This window comes from Sebastes umbrosus, chromosome 12 (assembly GCF_015220745.1).
Source record: "Sebastes umbrosus isolate fSebUmb1 chromosome 12, fSebUmb1.pri, whole genome shotgun sequence".
In the NCBI taxonomy this organism is placed as follows: domain Eukaryota; kingdom Metazoa; phylum Chordata; class Actinopteri; order Perciformes; family Sebastidae; genus Sebastes; species Sebastes umbrosus.
In genome coordinates, this window is record NC_051280.1 from 17,934,896 (window position 1) to 17,957,914 (window position 23,019).

The 23,019-nt window shown below is 41.0% G+C and overlaps 2 protein-coding genes and 3 non-coding genes across 5 annotated transcripts in view; 3 read left to right on the forward strand and 2 right to left on the reverse strand.

Annotated features, from left to right (window-relative positions):
- LOC119499009 (eukaryotic translation initiation factor 4 gamma 1-like) overlaps positions 1-10,406 on the reverse strand; it is a 42,965-nt gene extending 32,559 nt beyond the window's left edge. Inside the window, exon 1 of the mRNA XM_037788190.1 lies at positions 10,344-10,406. The gene's annotated coding sequence lies outside the window, so the exon portion shown is untranslated. The remainder of the gene's footprint in view (positions 1-10,343) is intronic.
- Positions 1-22,107, forward strand: part of LOC119498988 (eukaryotic translation initiation factor 4 gamma 1-like) — a 40,992-nt gene extending 18,885 nt beyond the window's left edge. The window contains exons 17-31 of the mRNA XM_037788152.1: positions 13,912-14,034; positions 15,674-15,952; positions 16,191-16,337; positions 16,400-16,636; positions 16,727-16,831; positions 17,046-17,196; positions 17,284-17,408; positions 17,538-17,710; positions 17,867-17,992; positions 18,496-18,577; positions 18,699-18,797; positions 19,404-19,683; positions 19,970-20,110; positions 20,748-21,009; positions 21,292-22,107. Of these exons, the coding sequence (XP_037644080.1) occupies positions 13,912-14,034; positions 15,674-15,952; positions 16,191-16,337; positions 16,400-16,636; positions 16,727-16,831; positions 17,046-17,196; positions 17,284-17,408; positions 17,538-17,710; positions 17,867-17,992; positions 18,496-18,577; positions 18,699-18,797; positions 19,404-19,683; positions 19,970-20,110; positions 20,748-20,944 (2,265 nt within the window). The 3' untranslated portion in view covers positions 20,945-21,009; positions 21,292-22,107. The remainder of the gene's footprint in view (positions 1-13,911; positions 14,035-15,673; positions 15,953-16,190; positions 16,338-16,399; positions 16,637-16,726; positions 16,832-17,045; positions 17,197-17,283; positions 17,409-17,537; positions 17,711-17,866; positions 17,993-18,495; positions 18,578-18,698; positions 18,798-19,403; positions 19,684-19,969; positions 20,111-20,747; positions 21,010-21,291) is intronic.
- On the reverse strand, positions 6,475-6,543 carry LOC119499486. The gene has a single exon (XR_005209409.1). It is a non-coding gene; the product is annotated as a small nucleolar RNA SNORD66 (small nucleolar RNA).
- Positions 12,829-12,897, forward strand: LOC119499480. Its single transcript, XR_005209404.1, has one exon. It is a non-coding gene; the product is annotated as a small nucleolar RNA SNORD66 (small nucleolar RNA).
- Positions 15,989-16,057, forward strand: LOC119499483. The gene has a single exon (XR_005209407.1). It is a non-coding gene; the product is annotated as a small nucleolar RNA SNORD66 (small nucleolar RNA).
- Positions 22,108-23,019: the final 912 nt, after the last annotated feature.

Here is a 23,019-nt window from a genome sequence, read left to right on the forward strand (position 1 = left end):
CAATTTGGAGCGTCTCTGTTCAACCATAACCACACATAACCATAAAATCTCTGGGGAATTCGACATGTTTCAGACAGACTTATGCAAAACTCCGTTCAGCAACTTAATAAGTCCTTTATTTGCAATGCTCCGTTACCTCATCTTTCCAGTTTCCGATGCAAAAGAAGCAATAATTTCTTAAATAAAGAAAGCAAAAAAAATATTTACAAAATTCCAATACAACTAATAATCAATGGATTATCTAAAGCACCTCTCTGCATCTGGACAACTGTTGCTTCTGTTGGAAAAGGATACACTGCAATTACATCAGCAATTTATCGTTTCTGAAAAATAAAACTGAAAAAAAAAAAGTTTTTTTTAATTATTATTATTATATATTTACAGAACGCTCCTGAAATAAGTTTCCACTTTAAGTAGAAAAGGCTTTCGGATCATTTCTGTGTTGTTTTTTTTTAAAGTTTATATATTTTTCATCAAGTCAATTTTCTGTAGATTTCAAGTTTTAACGGTGATTGGGTCATTAAGTGTCCTCTACGACAGCTCAGGGTTAAGTATAGAAGAGGTAAAGATGAAGAGTCAGTCAGTGTGGCTCACTACTGGGGATGGAAGAGGATGGCTTAGAGGAAGCATTAAGACCATCCCCTAGTAGTCAAGGTCAAAGGTCAACACCGGTCCTCCATGTTTCTCCTTGTCCTCTAAGTTCATGATGGGAAACAGGAAGAGAAAATAGACAACCTTTGCTTTAAAAACTCCATCCATCAAATTAAGATTAGTTCATGTACATTTGTCTATCGACGTTTCGGCCACTGTATCATTAATAGAAACACACTTCAGTCATGCTGCACACTCCAGTAAGGGACAAAGACATAAGAGTTGAGTTTGGATTGAACACACATTATGGCATGACGATACCCACGTATCAGGGAACCCACTACACCACACGCCCCTGCTGTTTATTCTTGCAGATCAGATAGGATGTTAGGCATTAGAATTATCTAGAACCATAAAAAAGCAGCCTGTTGGTTTGTATTATTGTGAGAAAAAGAGTTTCGTAGTGATGTGGGATACTTCACACCTCGTTAACAAGCAATCCTGCTGAATCAGTTTTCAAGTTTATTTGATGAGGACACTTGCTGTGACAAGCAGGTGGGGAAATAATGAGGAAGCAAGAGAGGGAGGGTAGAGAGAAATGATTGTTTTCTGAGTCCATCCCTCAAAGAAAAGAAAAAAATAATAAAGATTTATCCTCATTGAGGATTGATTTGAGTCTGCCTCTCTGGCAATATTGTCCATGACTCTCTGCAGCCGCCTGCAGAGCCCCCGCCTTGCCAAAGGGGGGCGGCAGCTTTCAGTTCAGTCTTTTACTCCTTGTCAGACTCCTCCTCGGCCTCGCGGAGCCAGGTGAAGAAGGCGGTGACTGATTTCAAGGCCACACCTTTGCCTGTTTGCTCCGCAGGGTCTTTGCTGGTTTCCCATTTGTAAAAGGCCTCCTCTTTAATAACGTCCTCGTCGTACAAGGCGTCAAAGAACATCCGCAGAAGGTCTGTAGAGACAGGATACAGAGGTTAATACTGATCTGGCATTGGTAAAGAAAAACAGTTGGCTACAGAGGAGAAAAAAAGATTGGTGTTGGTGTTACTGTAACATTTTTGAGGCTGTTGTTTGTCCCGTTTTCATCGGCATCATAAAATTTAGACTTTTCCCTCGTCACGTCACATTATTTTGCATAGATGTGGTGTTATATCCAACAAATGCGAAGCATTGTATTGTGGGATTGTGGGATTGAGGGATTGTGGGCAGATAGTAGTGTTCATGCCATAGATGCTACATTTTTGTTAAATTTTGGGATTTCTTTATGTAATACATCAATTTCACACAAGTTTAATAAAATGAAACGTGTTGCGTGTCCAAATTGCACTAAATTAAAAAAAGCACTCCCCTGGGTCCCCAGCAATACACCCTCCAAGTGAAGTAGATCGGATGAGCGGTTCTCGAGATATGCAAATAACACACAGACAGACAGAGGTTCCTCGCTTCATAGTTCGATTTTTAATACCACCTCAAACTATGGGCTCAATGATGGCAATATTTGCATTTTGAATTAACCTCAATAACAGTCAAAACCTGAAAGGTATGAGCTCAAACAACATAAGCACATTTTTTTACAGGGCTACAGTTTGGTATTTGTTACTGATGACTCTACAGGTGGATGAATACTCACTCACTGGCTGCTCCATGTGCACCATCAGAGCCTGGAGGGCGTAGAGGGCCTGCAGCTCCTTCTGCTCATCAGACAGGTATCTCTGCAGCAGACTGGCTCTCCGGCTGATCTGCTGTGCATCCACCCTGTACGAGTTGTCACCTGAAACAAGGAGAGACAAACTTATCAACGGAGATAAAACTTCTTGTATGCCATGAAAAATGTTTACTTTACAGGCCTGCTAAACTAAATCACATATTGTGATTTGCGATTCAACAATCAGAACATCGATATATCAGTAATACTGAAACATTTTAAACATGGAGAATTCATGCCGCCGCTGTCAGATGGAAAGACTAACAGTGGTGTCTAACAAACAAAGACATAGGATCATTTCAGCCAAAAACAAACAGCCGTTACTTTTACATGCTGCGTTAGTCATACTTACATATGATGGCAGACTGACACACTGACGTCATCAGTGCTCGTACGAACTGGTTGGAAGCAGTTTGCTGCTCGTCCAAGTTAGCCTGAAAAAAGAAAGTTGAACAGAGGAAACATAAATGACTCATGCAACTTTTATATTGAATAAAAAACCACATGGAATACTAAAGTCTTAAGTAAAACATGAGCTACATCACCAGTACGTTTAACTCACCTCAGCCCAGTCTCTGATGCGCTCGTTGTTGGCTTTGTCCTGGATGAGTCTGTCCAGCTGTTTGCTGAGCTCCTCTCCAGTGAGGACCTTCTTCTCATCCACTTCCTTTGACTCCGTCTCCTCTCCTGTGGTGAACTCCACTTTCTAAATTACGTAACAAACAAAGAAAAATGAAGACCCTCTTATAAGTTGTTTGCTTTTAATTCTTTATTTTTTTAAACAACCAAAACACAACACAGGGCATGAGGGGTAAGTGGGTATTGGCATGAGGACTGCATTTGTGTCAGCAATTAAATATCTTTATTTCTACAGTATATAATAGATACTCATGATAAATACCTGCTCAGTCACAAACTTGTTGTCGTCTTCATCCTCAGCAACTTGAGGACACTCTGCCTCCTTGTGGATCTGGTCGATTGTTTTAGGACCCTGGTCTCCTCTATGAGGCACCCAGTTATTCTGTAGATCAGAGATGGACGATGGTTATAAAAACAGTCTGTAACTGTTCTAACACCTGTTGTTAATGTCTACATTCATGGTTCACATGCAACTCATAATACCTGTGGATTACTTCACACACAGTATAAAAAAATGTTGCTCATTCAGGAATATTTCTTATCAGTGATGCCACTGTGAAGGCAACTCTCACGAGACAGTGAGAGATCCAAGACGGTGGCTTCCATCTGCTCGACTACTGATCCAAACAAACATCTCTCCTCTGACATGAAATCTTTTTTTGCGTGTGTGTTCAGTAGTGTGGTAGCTGCGCTGTCCCGAAGCTTTGATTATTTCTCACCGAAGCTTCAAAGACCAAAAAATGGTATTCGGGACAGCCCTATATATGATAAAATGTATGTTGTATGCTCTTTTATTCATTTATTTATTATGTTTTCCCATATTTCACCACATTCGTTTTTTTTATTTCTCTCCATACATCCACCCTATGGACTCCACCCCAGACCGACTGTCTAGAACACACCCACACCCACCAACATCATCTTGTTCTCTTATCCCCTGACAAAATGTTGTTAACTGGCCTGTATTCACTTTTCTTGTCGTCCTCTTGTTGTTCTGTTAGTGTAGTGTTTTTTGTCTTGCAATGAATTAAAAAAAAAACATCCTTAAACAGGCTTAAAATACACATACTGTATGTATATATTGTAAATAAAGTTTGTTGAAGTATATAAAAAATTCAATAAAGAAAAGGAATATTTCTTAGTATTAGTCACCACAGTAAATGCTTGTTATTGCAATATTCTGTTATGGATTAATTAATATTTACATATCTGAGGTCCAAGATGTCTTGTAGCATTAAGCGGATTTTGGACGAGGTCTTTTTCTCTCTGATGATCTTGCCCATCTGGTTGAAATACTGATCCATGCGAGGCTGACGGACACAGAATTTTTTTTTTTTTATGAGTCATGGCTACAAAAAAGTGTGTAAATGTTTGTGTGTTCATGCTTTACTTACCTTGGCCTTCTCAAAGTCCAGATCTTTACCAATTGTGGAGAGCAGCATGCAGAGACACTCCAGAGACTCTTCATCATGATTCTTCAGTAGTTTCACTACACAGTCGTGCATGATGACCTTTGTCAGCATCTTCAGCTTGAAGAGCTCGCCAATGAACTTTATGTTACCCAGTGAACGGCGTTGGGCCTGGTCTCTGGACTCCTGCAGCTCCCCCCTCAAGTGCTCACGCTCCTCTCCCTGAGGGCAGTGGGGGTAAAATCATCAGTTTAGTCTAAACCATAGACTGTATATAAAGATGGACGACATGACAGCTCCCCAAAAGTGAAGCCAAAACATCGTGATCGCCCCCTAGTGGCTGGTTGCAGTATAGCTCGATGTTAGTGGATGGAACATGGGTCAAACTAAAAAGTCAAAGAACATGTCAAATACATTTTTCCCAAAGATGGTTTCTGTCATTTCAGGTAGTTCTTATCACGCTGATGTATGTCCAAGTGTTAATTTTTCTGATAATTTTGGTTTTAATTAGTTATTTGATGCTATAAAAAGGAGATGAGACGTCATGATTGGCAGCTGTGATTCTCTCTCGCTAACAAGCTGTGGCCGTGCTCGGCTTGCGATTGGTTTGGGCGGGTGTGTGGGCGGGACCTCGACACCACCACCCGATCACTACTGTGCAGACTCTGGCTCCAAATGATGTCAAAATTTCAAGATGGCAGTACAAAAGTAGAAGTGCCGTACAAAAGTAAAACAAAATTATTTCTATTCTATTGTCATATTATAATGTCTCTACCGAAATGGCAAATATGCATATTATTATATCTATTTACTTACTTATTTATTTATTAAACTTTTTTGCCCGGCCGCTTCCCAGAGGAGCATAAAGTGAGTGATGGACATAAATGGAAGTTAGACAAATCCAGCACACAGGTTTTGAGAGCAATCTCAATCTCCTCCAAAATTGATGTACAATAGACCACAGACCATGGATGCATAAGAGGTTGTGCCCTGTGCTTTTGCCCTATGTTAGTAAATAACTTGTACATTAAATTCTGTGGTTCAAACCCGGCTTGGGGCCCTTCTGTGTGGAGTTTGCATGTTCTCCCCGTGTTAGTGTGGGTTTTCTCCGGATTCAGTCCAAAGACATGCAGGTTAGGCTAATTGTTGACTCTAAATTGCCCGTAGGTGTGAATGTGAGCGTGAATGGTTGTCTGTCTCTATGTGTCAGCCCTGTGATAGTCTGGCGACCTGTCCAGGGTGTACCCTGCCTTCGCCTAATATCAGCTGGGATGGATCAAATTCTGTTAATGTCATGCTACTAGCACAATAAACTAATAATACTAACACATCCACCACGATATAGGCTTACAGCATACAACCCACGGGTGAATTATCAGATAATGAAAGTGATGAATTACTGCCAATATATGCATTATTACAGCCGCATACAGATAGCAGGAAGCTGGCAGAGCCGGATGTGTCATATGAGCATGCAGGGCGGTGCAGTCCTGTGGGTCTGATGCACGTTCATTATGCCGAGGAAAATAACTCTTTTGGCTACTTGTGAATTTTAAAACTTTTATGACATAATGATTTAAATGAGGGCTATTTAAGTGTTCGTACTGGGAAGTTGATTTACCTAAAAAAAAAAAGATCCACTGATTTATAGACGCCTCGTTCTATATCCATGGCTGAAATTGGCATTTTCAGTCCAAAATGGCAGAAGCGCTACCACAGTGCCATCTAGCGGCTGTTGTCAAAAAAGCACCAGAGTTTGTTTCTTTAATTCTTTACTCTTCGGTACAGTGGGAGGAAGTGGAGACAACACTATGGTGGTTGTGACAATGATGGTAAAAGATCACATTTCTTACTTCTTTGGCAGCCTCTATTTCTTTTTGCTTTTTCTCAAAGATTTCATCATCATCCTGTTCCTTCTCAAACTCAATCTTGCAGTTGAGCAGCAGTTTGCGGAAGTTCACAAAAACTCCTGGCTTGTCTGAGGTGGGGACTTTCAACTGAAGAAGGAAACCATTGAGTATCATTAAACATTGTTATTGAATATACATTTTTCATTTCGCTGATAATCATATGGGTTAAAAGTTTGATTATAAAAACGTTAAACAGAAAATGAAGAGTGATTAAAGTGTGCTTCATCAGGTCCATCATGAACATTCTGTGGCCCAGACACGTGGCACAAAACAGAAGTCATCATTGGAGTAAATGATAAGATCAGGATAAAATCACAAGACTTACCCCCATAAGGCAGCGGCACATGTTGGCGTAGACCACAGAGGAGTTGGGCTCTGAGATGGCCTTCTCAAAGATGAGCTCAACGGTTCCCTTCAGCCTCTCCTCTGTGTCTATCGTCAGATCCATCACTTGACTCATCAGCTCCAGAAACTTCTGAGGGGTCAGCTTGTCGAGGATACTGTGCAGACGAATGAACAGCTCTTGAGTCTTGACCTGTTCGGGATCGTCGTCTTCGTCTTCCTCTGTGGCGCGTTCTCGAGTGGACTTTTTCGCCGCGGGCTTCCAGGCCTTCTCAGCCTTGTTGAGCTGCACGTCGTCACCGAGGGACATGCTGCTGAGGATGATTTTCCTGGGCTCTTTCCTCTGACCCTGCTGGGAGCGACGTAGCCCAGGTTGCATATTTAGAAAAGTTAGAAAAGAAAACCTTATACAACAAAACAAATACATGGAATCATGCTGTAATCGAAAGGGACAAGAATTTCCTTTCATTAGAAACCACCCCAAAAAAGGGAAGAGACAAATTCACTCACCGGGCCTCGTGGTCCTCCCACTGATCTGCTCCCAAGGTTCCCCAAATACGAGGGAGTAAAATCAGGACCAACATTCATCATTCGAGCTGGGTCAGGAGGCCGCATTGGAGTCTTGTTTGCCTGAAGTTAAAGAAAGGAAAAATTACCTTAGGTGTCCACACAAAAATACAAAACACTGACAAGACAAGATGAACGTCAAGTTTCCTCATTCTCCATTATATCACCATGATATATTAAAAAAAACAATTGTGCTCATGAGGTCAAAAGATTTTTTAGGGCTTTTATTGCCTTTGTTAATACAGCTGGAGAATGACAGGAAAGGGGGGAGAGAGGGGATGACACGCAGCTAAGGGCCGTGGGTCGGAAACAAACCTGGGCCACTGCCAAGGACTCAGCCTACATGGGGCGCACGCTTTAGCGGGCGAGCTAGAGGTCACCCCAATGAGGGCAAATTTAAGTAAAATACTTCCATGCAGCTTCTATTTCAATATCCACTTATTTGTTATTAATGTCACATATGAATGACATTATTATCGCACTCCACAGCAAAATGATGTAAAACGTCCCCTACCTTGTCCAGGACCACGCCACTGATGGTCGGCAGGCCATCAGGTTTGTTCATACTGACGCTGATGAACTGGAAGCCCAGGAGGAACTCCCTGTCGTACCGCTTCTTGTCTTCTGGGTCTATCGGCTTCCATTGTTCTGAGAGATGTACAAGAAATATTATATGTGTTGCATTAACATTAAAAAAAGAAATACTTTTGACTGTGCCCTCGTTTTTTTGATGCACCTCTTTTTTGTTTTTAACTTTAGGGTGCATGTGTGCATGGAAAAACATATCTACACATGTACATCAAAACAGCAGCTACCGTACAACTACACACAAAAAAAAACTTCAACAGTGCCATCTCTGGAGAATCTTAGTCACAACCTACCTTCTTTGTACTGGTATTTCTGATCAGTTGGCTCAGGTGTGGCTTTAGGTACTGCATTCTGCTTGTCCTCTTGCTCCTCCCAGGTCTCATCTACAACCTCAGCGGGAGGTTCAGGTGGAGCAACAGGGGCCGGGTCGGCCTGAGTGGAAGATGGTTATAAAACAAGTCTGTAACTGCTCCAACACCTGTCGACATTCATGGTTCCTACAAGACTCAAAATCTCCATGAATTACTTCACACACAGTATAAAATAATTTTGCTCATTCAGGATTATTTCTTAGCTTTAGTCACCACCATAAATGCTTGTTATTGCACTATCCGGTTATGGATTCATTCGTATTTACCTTTCTGAGGTTCAAGACGTCTTGTAGCATGAAGCGGATTCTGGACTTCTTCGCCGTTGGCTTCCAGGCCTTCTCAGCCATGCTGAACTGCTCGTCGTCACTGAGGGACATGCTGCTGATGATTTTCCTGGTCTCTTTACTCTGACCCTGCTGGGAGCGACGCGGCCCAGGTGGCTAAAAGGAGGGGAAGGCAAGCGTCATCAACACAATGTGGTGTCACTATCTCCAAAAGTCCCTAAATCTAGTGAGAAAGTCGCCAAGTCGGCAACACTGACAGTCCGTCCGTTCAGGTCTCTCTCCAAAGTCACTCCCCAAAATTATCATCATGAACATATTATAATGAACGTGAACAATGAACATGGCTATTGTTAGTACTCACAGCTGTCAAGTTAGCAGGTAGTGGAAGACTCCAGTTGTGGCCCGTACAGGCCTATTACAGTCCTGCGAAAGCCACAGATACCAGATTTTTTTCTTTGTTTTGTCAGAGCATTTGATTTATTGATTGCTATCAGGATGTAATGATTACCAACTCAAGCTTTAATGTACAGTATTTTCAACTATTATTACTTGTCTTATGTAGACAAATACATTTTTATAAAATTACAACTGTGTTTTATTGTCATGCATTATCTGTTTATACACAAGTTATGGATACTTCACAGGATGAGTTATTGTTGTTGACAAATTACATTCATAAACACTTAAATTATCTTATCTGCTGACAAATACATTATTATAAGATAAGATAAGAGGAACCTTTATTAATCCCCGGGGGGAAATTCAGGTGTCAAAGCAGCAAAGCGCAGATACAGAGGTACAGGTGTACAAAAAGATTATAAAACAATAAATAGAAATACAGATTATACATAGTGAATGAACATAGTGAATGGACATAGCGTGTACCGTCCGTCAATACAAAAATGTAGTGTACAATAAATAGATGTAATATGTGCAGTCTATAAAATGGTTTATGGGATGTAGTTTAAAGTAAGTTTAAAGTGCACCAGTGGTTAGGAGAGGTGGTTGCAGGTAGTGCAGTTTTCATGTGGGGGTCAGCCTTGGTTATGTATTATAAAACATTTATTAAATGTGTACATACTGCTTAGAAGTGCTAAATGAGTGGGGCAAAAGACAGTGGTTATTATCTAATACTGTGAGAAAAAGTCATTTTAAGACCTTTAATATTTTTTTTACTTCATATTTCATTTACATGGAGCACATTGCTAAATAAATGTGTTTCACTGAAACATAACAGTGCTGATTGTATCAGGAGCACCAGGCAAATAATGAATGGTGAAATGATGAGCTGATTAATCAATGCACTATTAATTAATCAGCTTAATATTTATGTAATTTACCAAGCAAGACAATGCTGAATATTGTCACCTCTGTATCTCACCGTGAGACAGCACCTTTCCAGGGAAATGAAAGTGAAACTTATGTCTGCTGTCTTCTGCTGCACAAACACTAGAGGTAAGTTTCACTCTCTCATAAACAGATATCGAGTGTTTTTTAGGTGAACCTTTCTTTTAGGTGATAAAATATGTTTTGCTGCCAGTCCACAACAGTATATGACTTTACTCCTGTAGCTGGTAACGTTTAACTACTTCTGTCTGTTTCTCCACACTGTCATCTACTGCAGGTCTTACACCGACTATAATAATAATAATAATCATAATAAATTGGACTAATATAGCGCCTTTCAGAAACCCAAGGACGCTTTACAAAGGGGGCACACAAAATCATACTAAATAATAACACAGAGGAGAAATTAAAGCTATTAAAAGAGTGATGTGTAGGAAGAGTCAGCTGAGATCATAAGCCTTGATGAACAGGTGGTGTTTGAGGTATAAGTACCTCAAAAAAACACACTTCAAAACACCCAAATTATCCCTTTAATGACTGGAAGTATGGCTTTACAAGTTATATAAGTATGGCAAAAAAAAAAGACTTACACAATTCCATAGACGGACGCTGTTTCTGAAGGCTCTCTGCTCGACCAAGGCCTGATGAAAGAGGCTAAGTCACGCGTCATATCTGCCGGCGGTATCACACATGCGCAAAACCATCCAAGAAAGACGCCCCATCCTCATCCAGGTGTTGGTCGAGCAGACAGCCTTCAGGAACAGCGTCTGTCTGCCTTTGCAACTCAATTTGTGTAAGTCTTTTTTTTGCCATACTTATATAACTTGTAAAGCCATACTTCCAGTCATTAAAGGGATCATTTGGGTGTTTTGAAGTGTTTTTTTGAGGTACTAATACATAGTCAGTGTATTACCTACAGTAGTAGTAGTAGTATTAGTAAACACCTCCAGTGTGGAGATACAGACAGTAGTAGTTAAACGTTACCAGCTACAGGAGTAAAGTTATATACTGTTGTTGACTGGCAGCAAAACATATTTTATCACCTAAAAGAAAGGTTCACCTAAAAAAACACTCGATATCTGTTTATCAGGAAGTGAAACCTCCTCTCTAGTGTTTGTGCAGCAGAAGACAGCAGACATACGTTTCACTTATGTGAAAGGTGCTGTCTCACGGTAAGATGCAGCTGGTGAATTACATAAATATTAAAATAGTGCATTGATTAATCAGCTCATCATTTCACCATTCATTATTTGCCTGGTGCTCCTGATACAATCAGCACTGTTATGTTTCAATGAAACACATTTATTTAGCAATGTGCTCCATGTAAATGAAATATGAAGTAAAACAAATATTAAAGGTCTTAAAATAGATTAATAAAGGTTCATCTTAACTTATCTTATAATAATGTATTTGTCAGCAGATAAGATAATTTAAGTGTTTATTAAAGGGACTATTTGTAACTTTCAGAAATGTTTCTTAACAGCGACACCTGTGGCCGTGAAATCAACGAAAGTCGGCGTCGGGCTCGCGCTTGCTCGCTCTCAATATACCCGAACGAGCATCACTCAAAACAGTGAGGCGACACACGTCAGCTAAAACCACAATATCACTCTATATTTCAGCTGCTTGGCAGTAATGTTAGCTGACCAGATGAAGGTCTCTCCATGAACATGATTTAGATCTGATCCTAGTGTTGGCTTTTCCTACCTAAGTGCAGGCTGAGGCAGCGGGGCTCTCCAGCGTGTCTCCCTGCTCTCTCCACCCGCAGCCGGAGAGAGCAGAGGAGACACCGGCACCCGGTCGGTAACGAGAAGACAACGTAAATCTCTGTAGAGCTCCGTCACTTCACAAGACACGGAAAACCTCTGTTGGTCTGGAGGAGCTGCAGCAGTTATTTCTGCACAAACGTCCCCTGTACATTCACTAGATATTCTCAGAGCTAAACTAACTCTTCTGCAGTGTGTAGTGAACGTGCGTTCACGTCTAGAGGTGGAGCGAGCTGAGCTGTCTGGAGGAGTGACATAGAGTGAAGGCGAGCAGGCAGAGGAGGAGGGTACAGCGGCTACACGCGAACGCGCATATGCGAGCGCGCATGTGTGACGACCCGCTACATTTATGCGCGTACAAAGTTACAAATAGTCCCTTTAATGTAATTTGTCAACAACGATAACTCATCCTGTGAAGTATCCATAACTTGTGTATAAACAGATAATGCATGACAATAAAACACAGTTGTAATTTTATAAAAATGTATTTGTCTACATAAGAGAAGTTATAATTGTTGAAAATACTGTACATTAAAGGTCGAGTTGGTAATCATTACATCCTGATAGCAATCAATAAATCAAATGCTCTGACAAAACAGAGAAAAAAATCTGGTATCTGTGGCTTTCGCAGGACTGTAATAGGCCTGTACGGGCCACAACTGGAGTCTTCCACTACCTGCTAACTTGACAGCTGTGAGTACTAACAATAGCCATGTTCGTTGTTCACGTTCATTATAATATGTTCATGATGATAATTTTGGGGAGTGGCTTTGGAGGGAGACCTGAACGGACGGACTGTCAGTCTTGCCGACTTGGCGACTTTCTCACTAGATTTAGGGACTTTTGGTGACAGTGACACCGCATTGTGTTGATGACGCTTGCCTTCCCCTCCTTTTAGCCATCTGGGCCGCGTCGCTCCCAGCAGGGTCAGAGGAAAGAGACCAGGAAAATCATCAGCAGCATGTCCCTCAGTGACGACGTGCAGTTCAGCATGGCTGAGAAGAAGGAGAAGTCCGCTCAAAGCCACGGCGCGGAGGAAGACGAAGACGACGATCCCGAACAGGTCAAGACTCAAGAGCTGTTCAAGCATCTGCAGAGTATCCTCGACAAGCTGACCCGTCAGAAGTTTCAGGAGTTGATGAAACAAGTGATTGATCTGACGATAGACACAGAGGAGAGGCTGAAGGGAACCGTTGAGCTCATCTTTGAGAAGGCCATCTCAGAGCCTAACTCCTCTGTGGTCTACGCCAACATGTGCCGCTGCCTTGTGGGGGTAAGTCTTGTGATTTTATCCAGATCTTATCATTTACTCCAATGATGACTTCTGTTTTGTGCCACGTGTCTGGGCCACTGAATGTTCATGATGGACCTGATGAAGCACACTTTAATCACTCTTCATTTTCTGCTTAACGTTTTTGTGATCAAGCTTTTAAACCATATGATTATCAGCGAAATGAAAAATGTATATTCAATAACAATGTTTAATGATACTCAATGGTTTCCTTCTTCAGTTGAAAGTCCCCACCTCAGACAAGCCAGGAGTTTTTGTGAACTTCCGCAAACTGCTGCTCAACCGCTGCCAGAAAGAGTTTGAGAAGGACCAGGATGATGATGAAATCTTTGAGAAAAAGCAAAAAGAAATAGAGGCTGCCAAAGAAGTAAGAAATGTGATCTTTTACTGTCACTGTCGAAAAAGACCACAGAGTTTTTTTGTTGTTTAGACTAAACTGTATCTGCCCTCAGGGAGAGGAGCGTGAGCGCTTGAGGGTGGAGCTGCAGGATTCCAGAGACCAGGCCCACCGCCGTTCACTGGGTAACATAAAGTTCATTTGTGAGCTCTTCAAGCTGAAGATGCTGACAGAGGCCATCATACACGACTGTGTAGTGAAACTACTGAAGAAAGATAATGAAGAGTCTCTGGAGTGTCTCTGCATGCTGCTCTCCACAATTGGTAAAGACCTGGACTTTGAGAAAGCCAAGGTAAGTAAAGCATGAACACAAACATTTACAAGAATCACTTTTTTTTGTAGCCATGACTCATGAAAAACACTTTTTTTCTGTGTCCCCCATCAGCCTCGCATGGATCAGTACTTCAACCAGATGGACCATATCATCAAAGAGAGAAAGACCTCATCCAGAATCAGTTTAATGCTACAAGACGTCTTGGACCTCAGAAGGGTAAATATGAATTAATCCATAACCGGATATTGCAATAACAAGCATTTATGGTGGTGACTAAAGCTAAGAAATAATCCTGAATGAGCAAAATTGTTTTATACTGTGTGTGAAGTAATCCACGGGGATTATGAGTCTCATAGAAACCATGAATGTCGACAGGTGTTGGAGCAGTTACAGACTTGTTTTATAACCATCTTCCATCTCTGATCTACAGAGTAACTGGTTGCAGGATGAGGGATGGAACATGGGGGGCCGAGGCTTCCACACACTAGGACGTCGCTGGACTAGCCAGTATCAGGATGAGGGGTGGAACACCCGCCTTAGCAAGATCACAAAGGTAACATCCTAATCTAACATGGAAGTTTTTACTACATTTATTGTCCCCAGTTTCAGGTTTTCACTCTGTTTAACTCAAGGCTTTGGCGCTTGTTATTATAGTTAAATATAGTGTTATTGTTATTGTTATTGTTATTGTTATTGTTATTGTTATTGTATTGTTATTGTTTGAAGTCTAGAAGTTTTGTTTGCGTGCACGGTAAGAAATTGCCCCAGTCTTGCACACTTATTCTGCTAAATCACAAGAGAGAAAGACCTCATCTAGAATCAGTTTAATGCTACAAGACATCTTGGACCTCAGAAAGGTAAATATGAATTAATCCATAACTGAATATTGCAATAACAAGCATTTATGGTGTTGACTAATGCTAAGAAATAAGAAATAAAAAAAGAAGGGAACTAAAGGAAAGCATAATAAAGGAAATAAATAAAAGAGCAAAAAACATAAATTATATAATAATAATGTACACTAATGCTAATACTAATCCTACATTTGCCAACAACAAAGCTACTACTAATAACAGCAATAATAATAATAAAGTCAGGGGGAGTCCACTGGCAGTGAAGCACGACCAGGAAGCTCCAGAATGGGTCCAGCTTTGGGTCGCTCGACCCTGATAGGAGGGGGCTGGCCCATTGTGGGCATGATCCCTTAAAAACAGCTCCCAGACCCAAAGGAGGAGCCTGTTAATCAGGGATTTACAGTCAGTTGATTTAGATGTGGAAAGGAGGAATAATAATATCTAGGGCTGTCAAAGTTAAAGTGGCAGTAGGCAGAATATTTTTGGCATCATTGGGCAAAAATTCCATAATAACCTTTCAGCATTTTGTAATTCAAGTGTTCTGAGAGATAACTAGATGGCTCTGTTTTCAGGCTTTAAAAAATCTAGCCCTTTGACCGGTACATGGCATTCTTTCAAGAGATTTCCAACATGGCTGCCGGGTCACAAACTTCTCATTTTACAGCTAAACAGTACACTACAAGATGATTCTGAAAACATTCGAGGCGAAAAATAGGCATTAACGTTACTTAATATTGATTCATATTTGATCAGCGCTGCCTAGTTTGACCGTTTGGTCGGAGTTGGCGAGTGATTGACAGCCGGCTCTCATAGACAGCAGATGGACAGCAGACCTCAGATCAGCTCTGACTGCTTGTTTTCCTCCGGTCTGTAAAATCTTGCAGATGCCGTTAGTAGCACCGGAGGACACAGAGGCACATGATATTTTTCAGGTTACCTGTTTCATGTACTACTGTCAAGATATAGCAACTGTTTTATAAAAATAACTTTTTTTAATCATATTTGCTCCGATCTCGCCTACTTCAGCTTTAACACGGTAATAACGTGTTAACGCAAATTTGTTTTAACGCCACTAATTTCTTTAACACATTATCGCAACTTGTGATTTTTAGGTTGTAGCGGGCTCAGTTTTAAAGCTAGAGTGAAGATAATGGTATAATGTGAAATTGGAAAATCTAAAGAATCCATTGGTACCAACACATTGGGGAGTGGCTTTGGAGGGAGACCTGAACGGACGGACTGTCAGTGTTGATGACTTGGCGACTTTCTCACTAGATATAGGGACTTAGATAGTGACACCACATTGTGTTGATGACACTTGCCTTCCCATCCTTTTAGCCACCTTGGCCACATCGCTCCCACCGTGGTCACAGGAAAAAGCCCAGGAAAATCATCAGTCCCGAACAGGTCAAGACTCAAGAGCTGTTCAATAGTCTGCACTGTATCCTCGACAAGCTGACCCCTCAGAAGTTTCGGGAGCTGATGAAACAAGTGATGGATCTGACGATAGACACAGAGGAGAGGCTGAAGGGAGCCGTTGAGCTCATCTTTGAGAAGGCCATCTCAGACCCTAACTCCTCTATGGTCTACGCCAACATGTGCCGCTGCCTTATGGGGGTAAGTCATGTGATTTTATCCAGATCTTATCATTTACTCCAATGATGACTTCTGTTTTGTGCCACGTGTCTGGGCCACTGAATGTTCTTGATGGACCTGATGAAGCACACTTTAATCACTCTTCATTTTCTGTTTAACATTTTTGTGATCAAGCTTTTAAACCATATGATTATCAGCGAGATGAAAAATGTATATTCAATAACAACGTTTAATTATACTCAATGGTTTCCTCCTTCAGTTGGAAGTCCCCACCTCAGACAAGCCAGGAGTTTTTGTGAACTTCCGCAACTTGCTGCTCAACTGCTGCCAGAAAGAGTTTGAGAAGGAACAGGATGATGATGTAATCATTGCGAAAAAGCAACAAGAAATAGAGGCTGCCAAAGAGGTAAGAAATGTGATCTTTTACTGTCACTGTTGTTGTTTAGACTAAACTGTATCTGCCCTCAGGGAGAGGAGCGTGAGCACTTGAGGGTGGAGCTGCAGGAGTCCAGAGACCAGGCCCGTCGCCGTTCACTGGGTAACATAATGTTCATTGGCGAGCTCTTCAAGCTGAAGATTCTGAATGAGGTCATCATGTACATCTGCATAGGGGAACTACTGAAGAATCATGATGAAGAGTCACTGGAGTGTCTCTACATGATGCTCTCCACAATTGGTAAAGACCTGGACTTAGAGAAGGCCAAGGTAAGTAAAGCATGAACACAAACATTTACAAGAATCACTTTTTTTGTAGCCATGACTCATAAAAGACACTTTTTTCTGTGTCCCTGTCAGCCTCGCATGGATCAGTACTTCAACCAGATGGACCAGATCATCAAAGAGAAAAAGACCTCATCCAGAATCAGTTTAATGCTACAAGACGTCTTGGACCTCAGAAAGGTAAATATGAATGAATCCATAACCAGATATTGCAATAACAAGCATTTATGGTGGTGACTAAAGCCAAGAAATATTCCTGAATGAGCAAAATTGTTTTATACTGTGTGTGAAGTAATCCACGGGGATTATGAGTCTCATAGGAACCATGAATGTCGACAGGTGTTGGAGCAGTTACAGACTTGTTTTATAACCATCTTCCATCTCTGATCTACAGAGTAACTGGGTGCCTCGTAAAGGAGATCAGGGTCCTAAAACAATCGACCAGATCCAGAAGGAGGCAGAGATGGAGGAGCACAGGGAACACATGTCCAAGAAAGAGGGAGGAGGTGGAGGAGGAGGAGGCGACAGGATGGGAGGGAACAATGGTAGAAATACTTTTTGTCCTGGAGGAAAGGCTGTGTACACACAGAGATTGGAATAATATTGAACTCTTATTTTCATTTTTTTCTCAGCAGTTAAGCGTGAGAGCGCCCCCACTCCTCCTCCCTCTCTTCCAAAACCTGCCTTGAGTGAAGAGAAGTTGGAGAAGAAGTCGAACGCCATCATTGAAGAATACCTCCACATTAATGACTTGAAGGTACAAACATGACGCCATGCAACAAAGTCTATTTTACTTAAATGTATGCATATTATCAGGCTAAACCAGCAAATGCTTGGAATACGAAACCCCTCTGAACGGCTTGTGTGTCTTCTGCTGCTTCTGTAGGAGGCGTTGCAGTGTGTGACAGAACTCAACAGTGCCTCACTGCTCTACGTGTTTGTGCGGAACGGCGTGGAGTCGACGCTTGAGCGCAGCACCGTGGCTAGAGAGCACATGGGCATGTTGCTGCACCAGCTCGTAAAGGCGGAGGTATTGCCCACAGAGCAGTACTACAAAGGGTGAGCTTTAACAGGAAAAACATCACACCGTGTTTCAAATGTTTGAGAAGTTGTTTGCCTCACGTGCTTTCTTATTTACTCTCGCCAGACTGATTATTTGAGAACTAATTTATGTTTAAAGTGAGATTGATTGCTGTGTGTTTTTTGGTACCGTAGGCTAGAAGAGACCCTGGAGGCTGCGGAAGACACGGCCATAGATATACCTCACATCTGGCTCTACCTGGCTGAACTCATTATCCCCATGCTCCATGAGGGAGGCATCCCTATGGGACAGCTCTTCAGGTGAGCCACAGTGCTAGAAGTCAGCAACAATCATTAAATCAAATAAGTCTAAGCAAGCTTAGTTCCTGTAGATTGAGATCTGTCAAACGTATACATCTGACTCGTAGCTCTTTTCATAAAGAGCATTGGATCCTCAATTTTTTGCATAGATTGTAATTCATTTAAGTCAACAAGATGTAAAGCAACATTGTCAGGGTGTTTGGCAGTGCTCTGATCATACACATGTGTTGCAATAAGACATATTTTACACATGCAGCTCAAAAACATCAAACCAAAATGAGTGAGTCGGATAACCGGGACACCTTTGTCAGCTTCTCTCAAGTATTACAGAGGCGTCTGTAGGTGTCATTCCCCTTTCTTCACTTTTCCTTTGACAACAAATCTGTTTTCGCCTCGAGTATAACTGGTTTTACTAATAATGGTAATAAGTAAAACAACTATATAATAATTGAGTTCAAAGAAAGTGGAAAGCATAATTCAGTGTGTGTGTGTTGTGTCTTCAGGGAGATCTCCAAGCCTCTCGTGCCTCTGGGGCAGGCTGGCGTGATGCTGGTACAGATCCTCAAGTTGCTCTGCAAAGAGATGGTATGTCCTACATAAATCCACCTCAAACTTTAACATCTGTTTCATTACATCCTTTTGTACATTAACAAAATCTTAATACTTAATGTAGTTTGACATTTGACTGTTTTTTTTCGCCTGTCAGACCCCTAAGAAGGTCGGGGCCATGTGGACAGAGGGTGGGCTGAATTGGAGTGATTTCCTACCCGAGGATGAAGACGTCAACAAGTTTGTCACTGAGCAGGTCTGTAGGCTACAGTAGTACAAGACAGTGAAACACGAACAACCGAAAACAACCACTCAGGCTGTGTTGGGGGTGTGAGGAGAGATACTTTAAGCTCTCATACAGAGAAGACACACTCCATAATGAAATACCTTCATACAATCTCATGGACACATAATGTCCTGTGTATCTATTATGAAAGGTATAATGTACAGGGAGTCGGTCATTGCATCGCCCTGTCGGAGTTTCTGCCACAACAATGACTCACTACCTGTACATTATCCTGCTTATTACACAGCTAATCACTTAAGAAATCAATAATTTGACCAAAAAAACAGTCCGCCAGAGTCCGACATCACAACTTTGTCCATAGCAACGGTCTGTTATACATAGCAACATAGCAAGAAATAACAGACTGTAGAACGCCGCGATTGACCAATCAGAATCGAGTATTCAACAAAGCCGTGTAATGAATAGAAATAAAGATATTTTATTGCTGAAACAAATGCAGACCTAATGCCAATACCCACTTATCCCTCATGCCCTGTGTCGTGTTTGGTTGTTTAAACAACTTAGAAGTTGATTACTTACAAAAGTATCTTTAAATTTCTTTGTTACGTAATTTAGAAAGTGGAGTTCACCACTGGAGAGGAGACGGAGTCAAAGGAAGTGGATGAGAAGAAGGTCCTCACTGGAGAGGAGACGGAGTCAAAGGAAGTGGATGAGAAGAAGGTCCTCACTGGAGAGGAGACGGAGTCAAAGGAAGTGGATGAGAAGAAGGTCCTCACTGGAGAGGAGACGGAGTCAAAAGAAGTGGATGAGAAGGCTAACTTGGACGAGCAGCAAACTGCTTCCAACCAGTTCGTACGAGCACTGATGACGTCAGTGTGTCAGTCTGCCATCATAGGTAAGTATGACTAACGCAGCATGTAAAATTAACGGCTGTTTGTTTTTGGCTGAAATGATCCTATGTCTTTGTCTGTTAGACACCACTGTTAATCTTTCCATCTCACAGCAGCAGCATGAATTCTCCATGTTTAAAATGTTTCAGTATTACTGATATATAAATGTTCTGATTGTTGAAACACTAATCACAATATGTGATTTAGTTTAGCAGCCCTGTAAAGTAAACATTTTTCATGGCATACAAGAAGTTTTATCTCCGTTGATGAGTTTGTCTCTCCTTGTTTCAGGTGACAACTCGTACAGGGTGGATGCACAGCAGATCAGCCGGAGAGCCAGTCTGCTGCAGAGATACCTGTCTGATGAGCAGAAGGAGCTGCAGGCCCTCTACGCCCTCCAGGCTCTGATGGTGCACATGGAGCAGCCAGCAAGTGAGTCATCAGTAACAAATACCAAACTGTAGCCTTGTAAAAAAAATATGCTTAAGTTGTTTGAGCTCATACCTTTCAGGTTTTGACTGTTATTGAGGTTAATTCAAAATGCAAATATTGCCATCATTGAGCCCATAGTTTGAGGTGGTCGAACTATGAAGCGAGGAACCTCTGTCTGTCTGTGTGTTATTTGCAAATCTCGAGAACTGCTCATCCGATCTACTTCACTTGGAGGGTGTATTGCTGGGGACCCAGGGGAGTGCTTTTTTTAAATTTAGTGCAATTTGGACACGCAACACGTTTCATTTTAATAAACTTGTGTGAAATTGATGTATTACATAAAAAAATCCTACAATTTAACAAAAACGTAGCATCTATGGCATGAACACTACTATCTGCCCACAATCCCTCAATACAATGCTTCGCATTTGATGGATATAACACCACACCTGTGCAAAATAATGTGAAGTGACGAGGGAAAAGTTTAAATTTTATGATGCCGATGAAAACGGGACAAACAACAGCCTCAAAAATGTTACAGTAACACCAACACCAATCTTTTTTTCTCCCTCTGTAGCCAACTGTTTTTCTTTACCAATGCCAGATCAGTATTGACCTCTGTATCCTGTCTCTACAGACCTCCTGCGGATGTTCTTTGACGTCTTGTACGACGAAGACGTTATTGAAGAGGAGGCCTTCTACAAATGGGAAACCAGCAAAGACCCTGCGGAGCAAACAGGCAAAGGTGTGGCCTTGAGATCAGTCACCGCCTTTTTCACCTCGCTCCGTGAGGAGGAGTTGGTGATAGAGGAGGAGGAGGAGTGGTCTGACTAGGAATAAAAGACTGAACTGAAAGTTGCCGCCCCCCTTTGGCAAGGCGGGGGCTCTGCAGGCGGCTGCAGAGAGTTGTAGAAAATATTGCCAGAGAGGCAGACTCAAATCAATCCTTAATGAGGATAAATCTTAATTATTTTTTCTTTTCTTTGAGGGAAACAATCATATCTCTCTACCCTCCCTCTCTTGCTTCTTCATTACAGAAATGGCAGTTGTCCAGATGCAGAGAGGTGCTTTAGATAATCCATTGATTATTAGTTGTATTGGAATTTTATTAATATATATATATATATATATATTGCTGTCTTTATTTAAGCAGTTATTGCTTGGAACCAGAAAATGTTCATCATTTTTGCTTGAGAAATTACATAAATATCAAAATAGTGTATTGATTAATCAGCTCATCATTTCAGCATTAATATTTTGTCTGGTGTTCCAGATACAGTCAGCACTGTTATGTTGCTGATAATGTTCACTTATTGGGGATTGGGGATTATTAGTGGTTCTAATTTGTTTTGAGTGTTTGTATATAAAAATGAACACAAACCAACAGACAGTGAATGTGGGGCTTGTTGGTAATCTTTTGTTTTATTTTAAATATGTCTGTTAACGTGATAATAACATTAACTAGTTCGTTTTAACGCCACTAATTTCTTGCCACTAATGTTGTGTTGTTGGCACAACTGACAGCCGTAACCATCTTGAAATAACTGCAGTTCCTCTCTTTTGTGCCACAGAGCAGCAAAACGCGTTTTTAAATTCCAGTTTTATTTTTTTCTCCTTTTCTTTCCCTTGGTTTGGATATATATATATATATATATATATATATATATATATATATATATATATATATCCCTTCTGTTGTCCTCGGGTCAGATTTGACCAGTTTTTCAAACTTCATTATATCATAAATATAGATTTATTTAATCTAATTGCCCCAAAATAACATGGATGGTTGCCTACTGTGGTCTTTGCACAAATATTGTCACTACTTTTGTTGAATTGTGGGTGTTTTATTCAAATCTATAGCATCTGTGGTCTTCCCGAGTCAAAATTGACAGGAAGACCACAAGTGTCATTATGTGCTGCTATTAAAAAAATGTAATGCTTTCAAAACATTATTCTGACTAAAAGTTTACATATACCAGTATGTGATAATCCATCAACATTATGTTCCTCTGATAATAACTATATTCAAAATAATTCATAATATCTGCTTTTTGTTTTACTAAAAAAAATAGGTATAATTTCACGGAAATTAGGTTTATTAACCTTAATTTCCCCCCAAAAAAGTGTAAAACTTATTAATTAGGAATGAAGTTGGCCAAAAAGGTGTAACACAGAATTGGGTGATAGTTTATACTGTATGCTTTATAAACAGTCAAACCAGACCGGGTCAGTTTTGACCAGGGAAGACAAAAGTTGCATGGTCGACGGGAAGACAATAGGAGGGTTAAGAAGCTACCTGCAACACCATCCTTGAATGTTAGAATTAAAGGTGAGCACATTGAACAGGTAACAGAGGTCAAGTATTTAGGGATAATTTTAGATTCTCAGTTAAACTTTAAAAGTCATGCTAAAAAGATTTGTAAAATGATAAAGGCTAACCTTAGCTGTTTTAGGATGATAAGAAATTGCTTGACATGTGACTGTGCCTTGCTGTTTCTGAATTCAATGATTTTCTCACATCTGTCCTAAGGTTTGGCTGCCTGGTCCCAGGCCAACCAGTCCGTAGTAAAACCCATAGAGTGTGTTTACAATAGGGCCCTGAAAATCTTGGACAAAAAGCAAATAAGGTACCATCATTGCCGCATTTTGAGTAAATACAAGATGTTACGTTTTGCAAACTTTATTGATTTTCATTATGTAAAGCTTGCGTTTAAATGTTTGAACGGACTTGCTCCTCTGCCTTTCTGCAAATACATCATGACACTACAGAGCTGTAGCAGATCCACCAGAGGAGCTTCAAGTGGCAATTGTAAAGTTCAATTCTGCAGAGCATCTTTTGCTCAATCAGCTTTTTCTGTGAAAGGAGCGAAGTCTTTGAACTCGCTACCTGATCACTTGAAATCTGC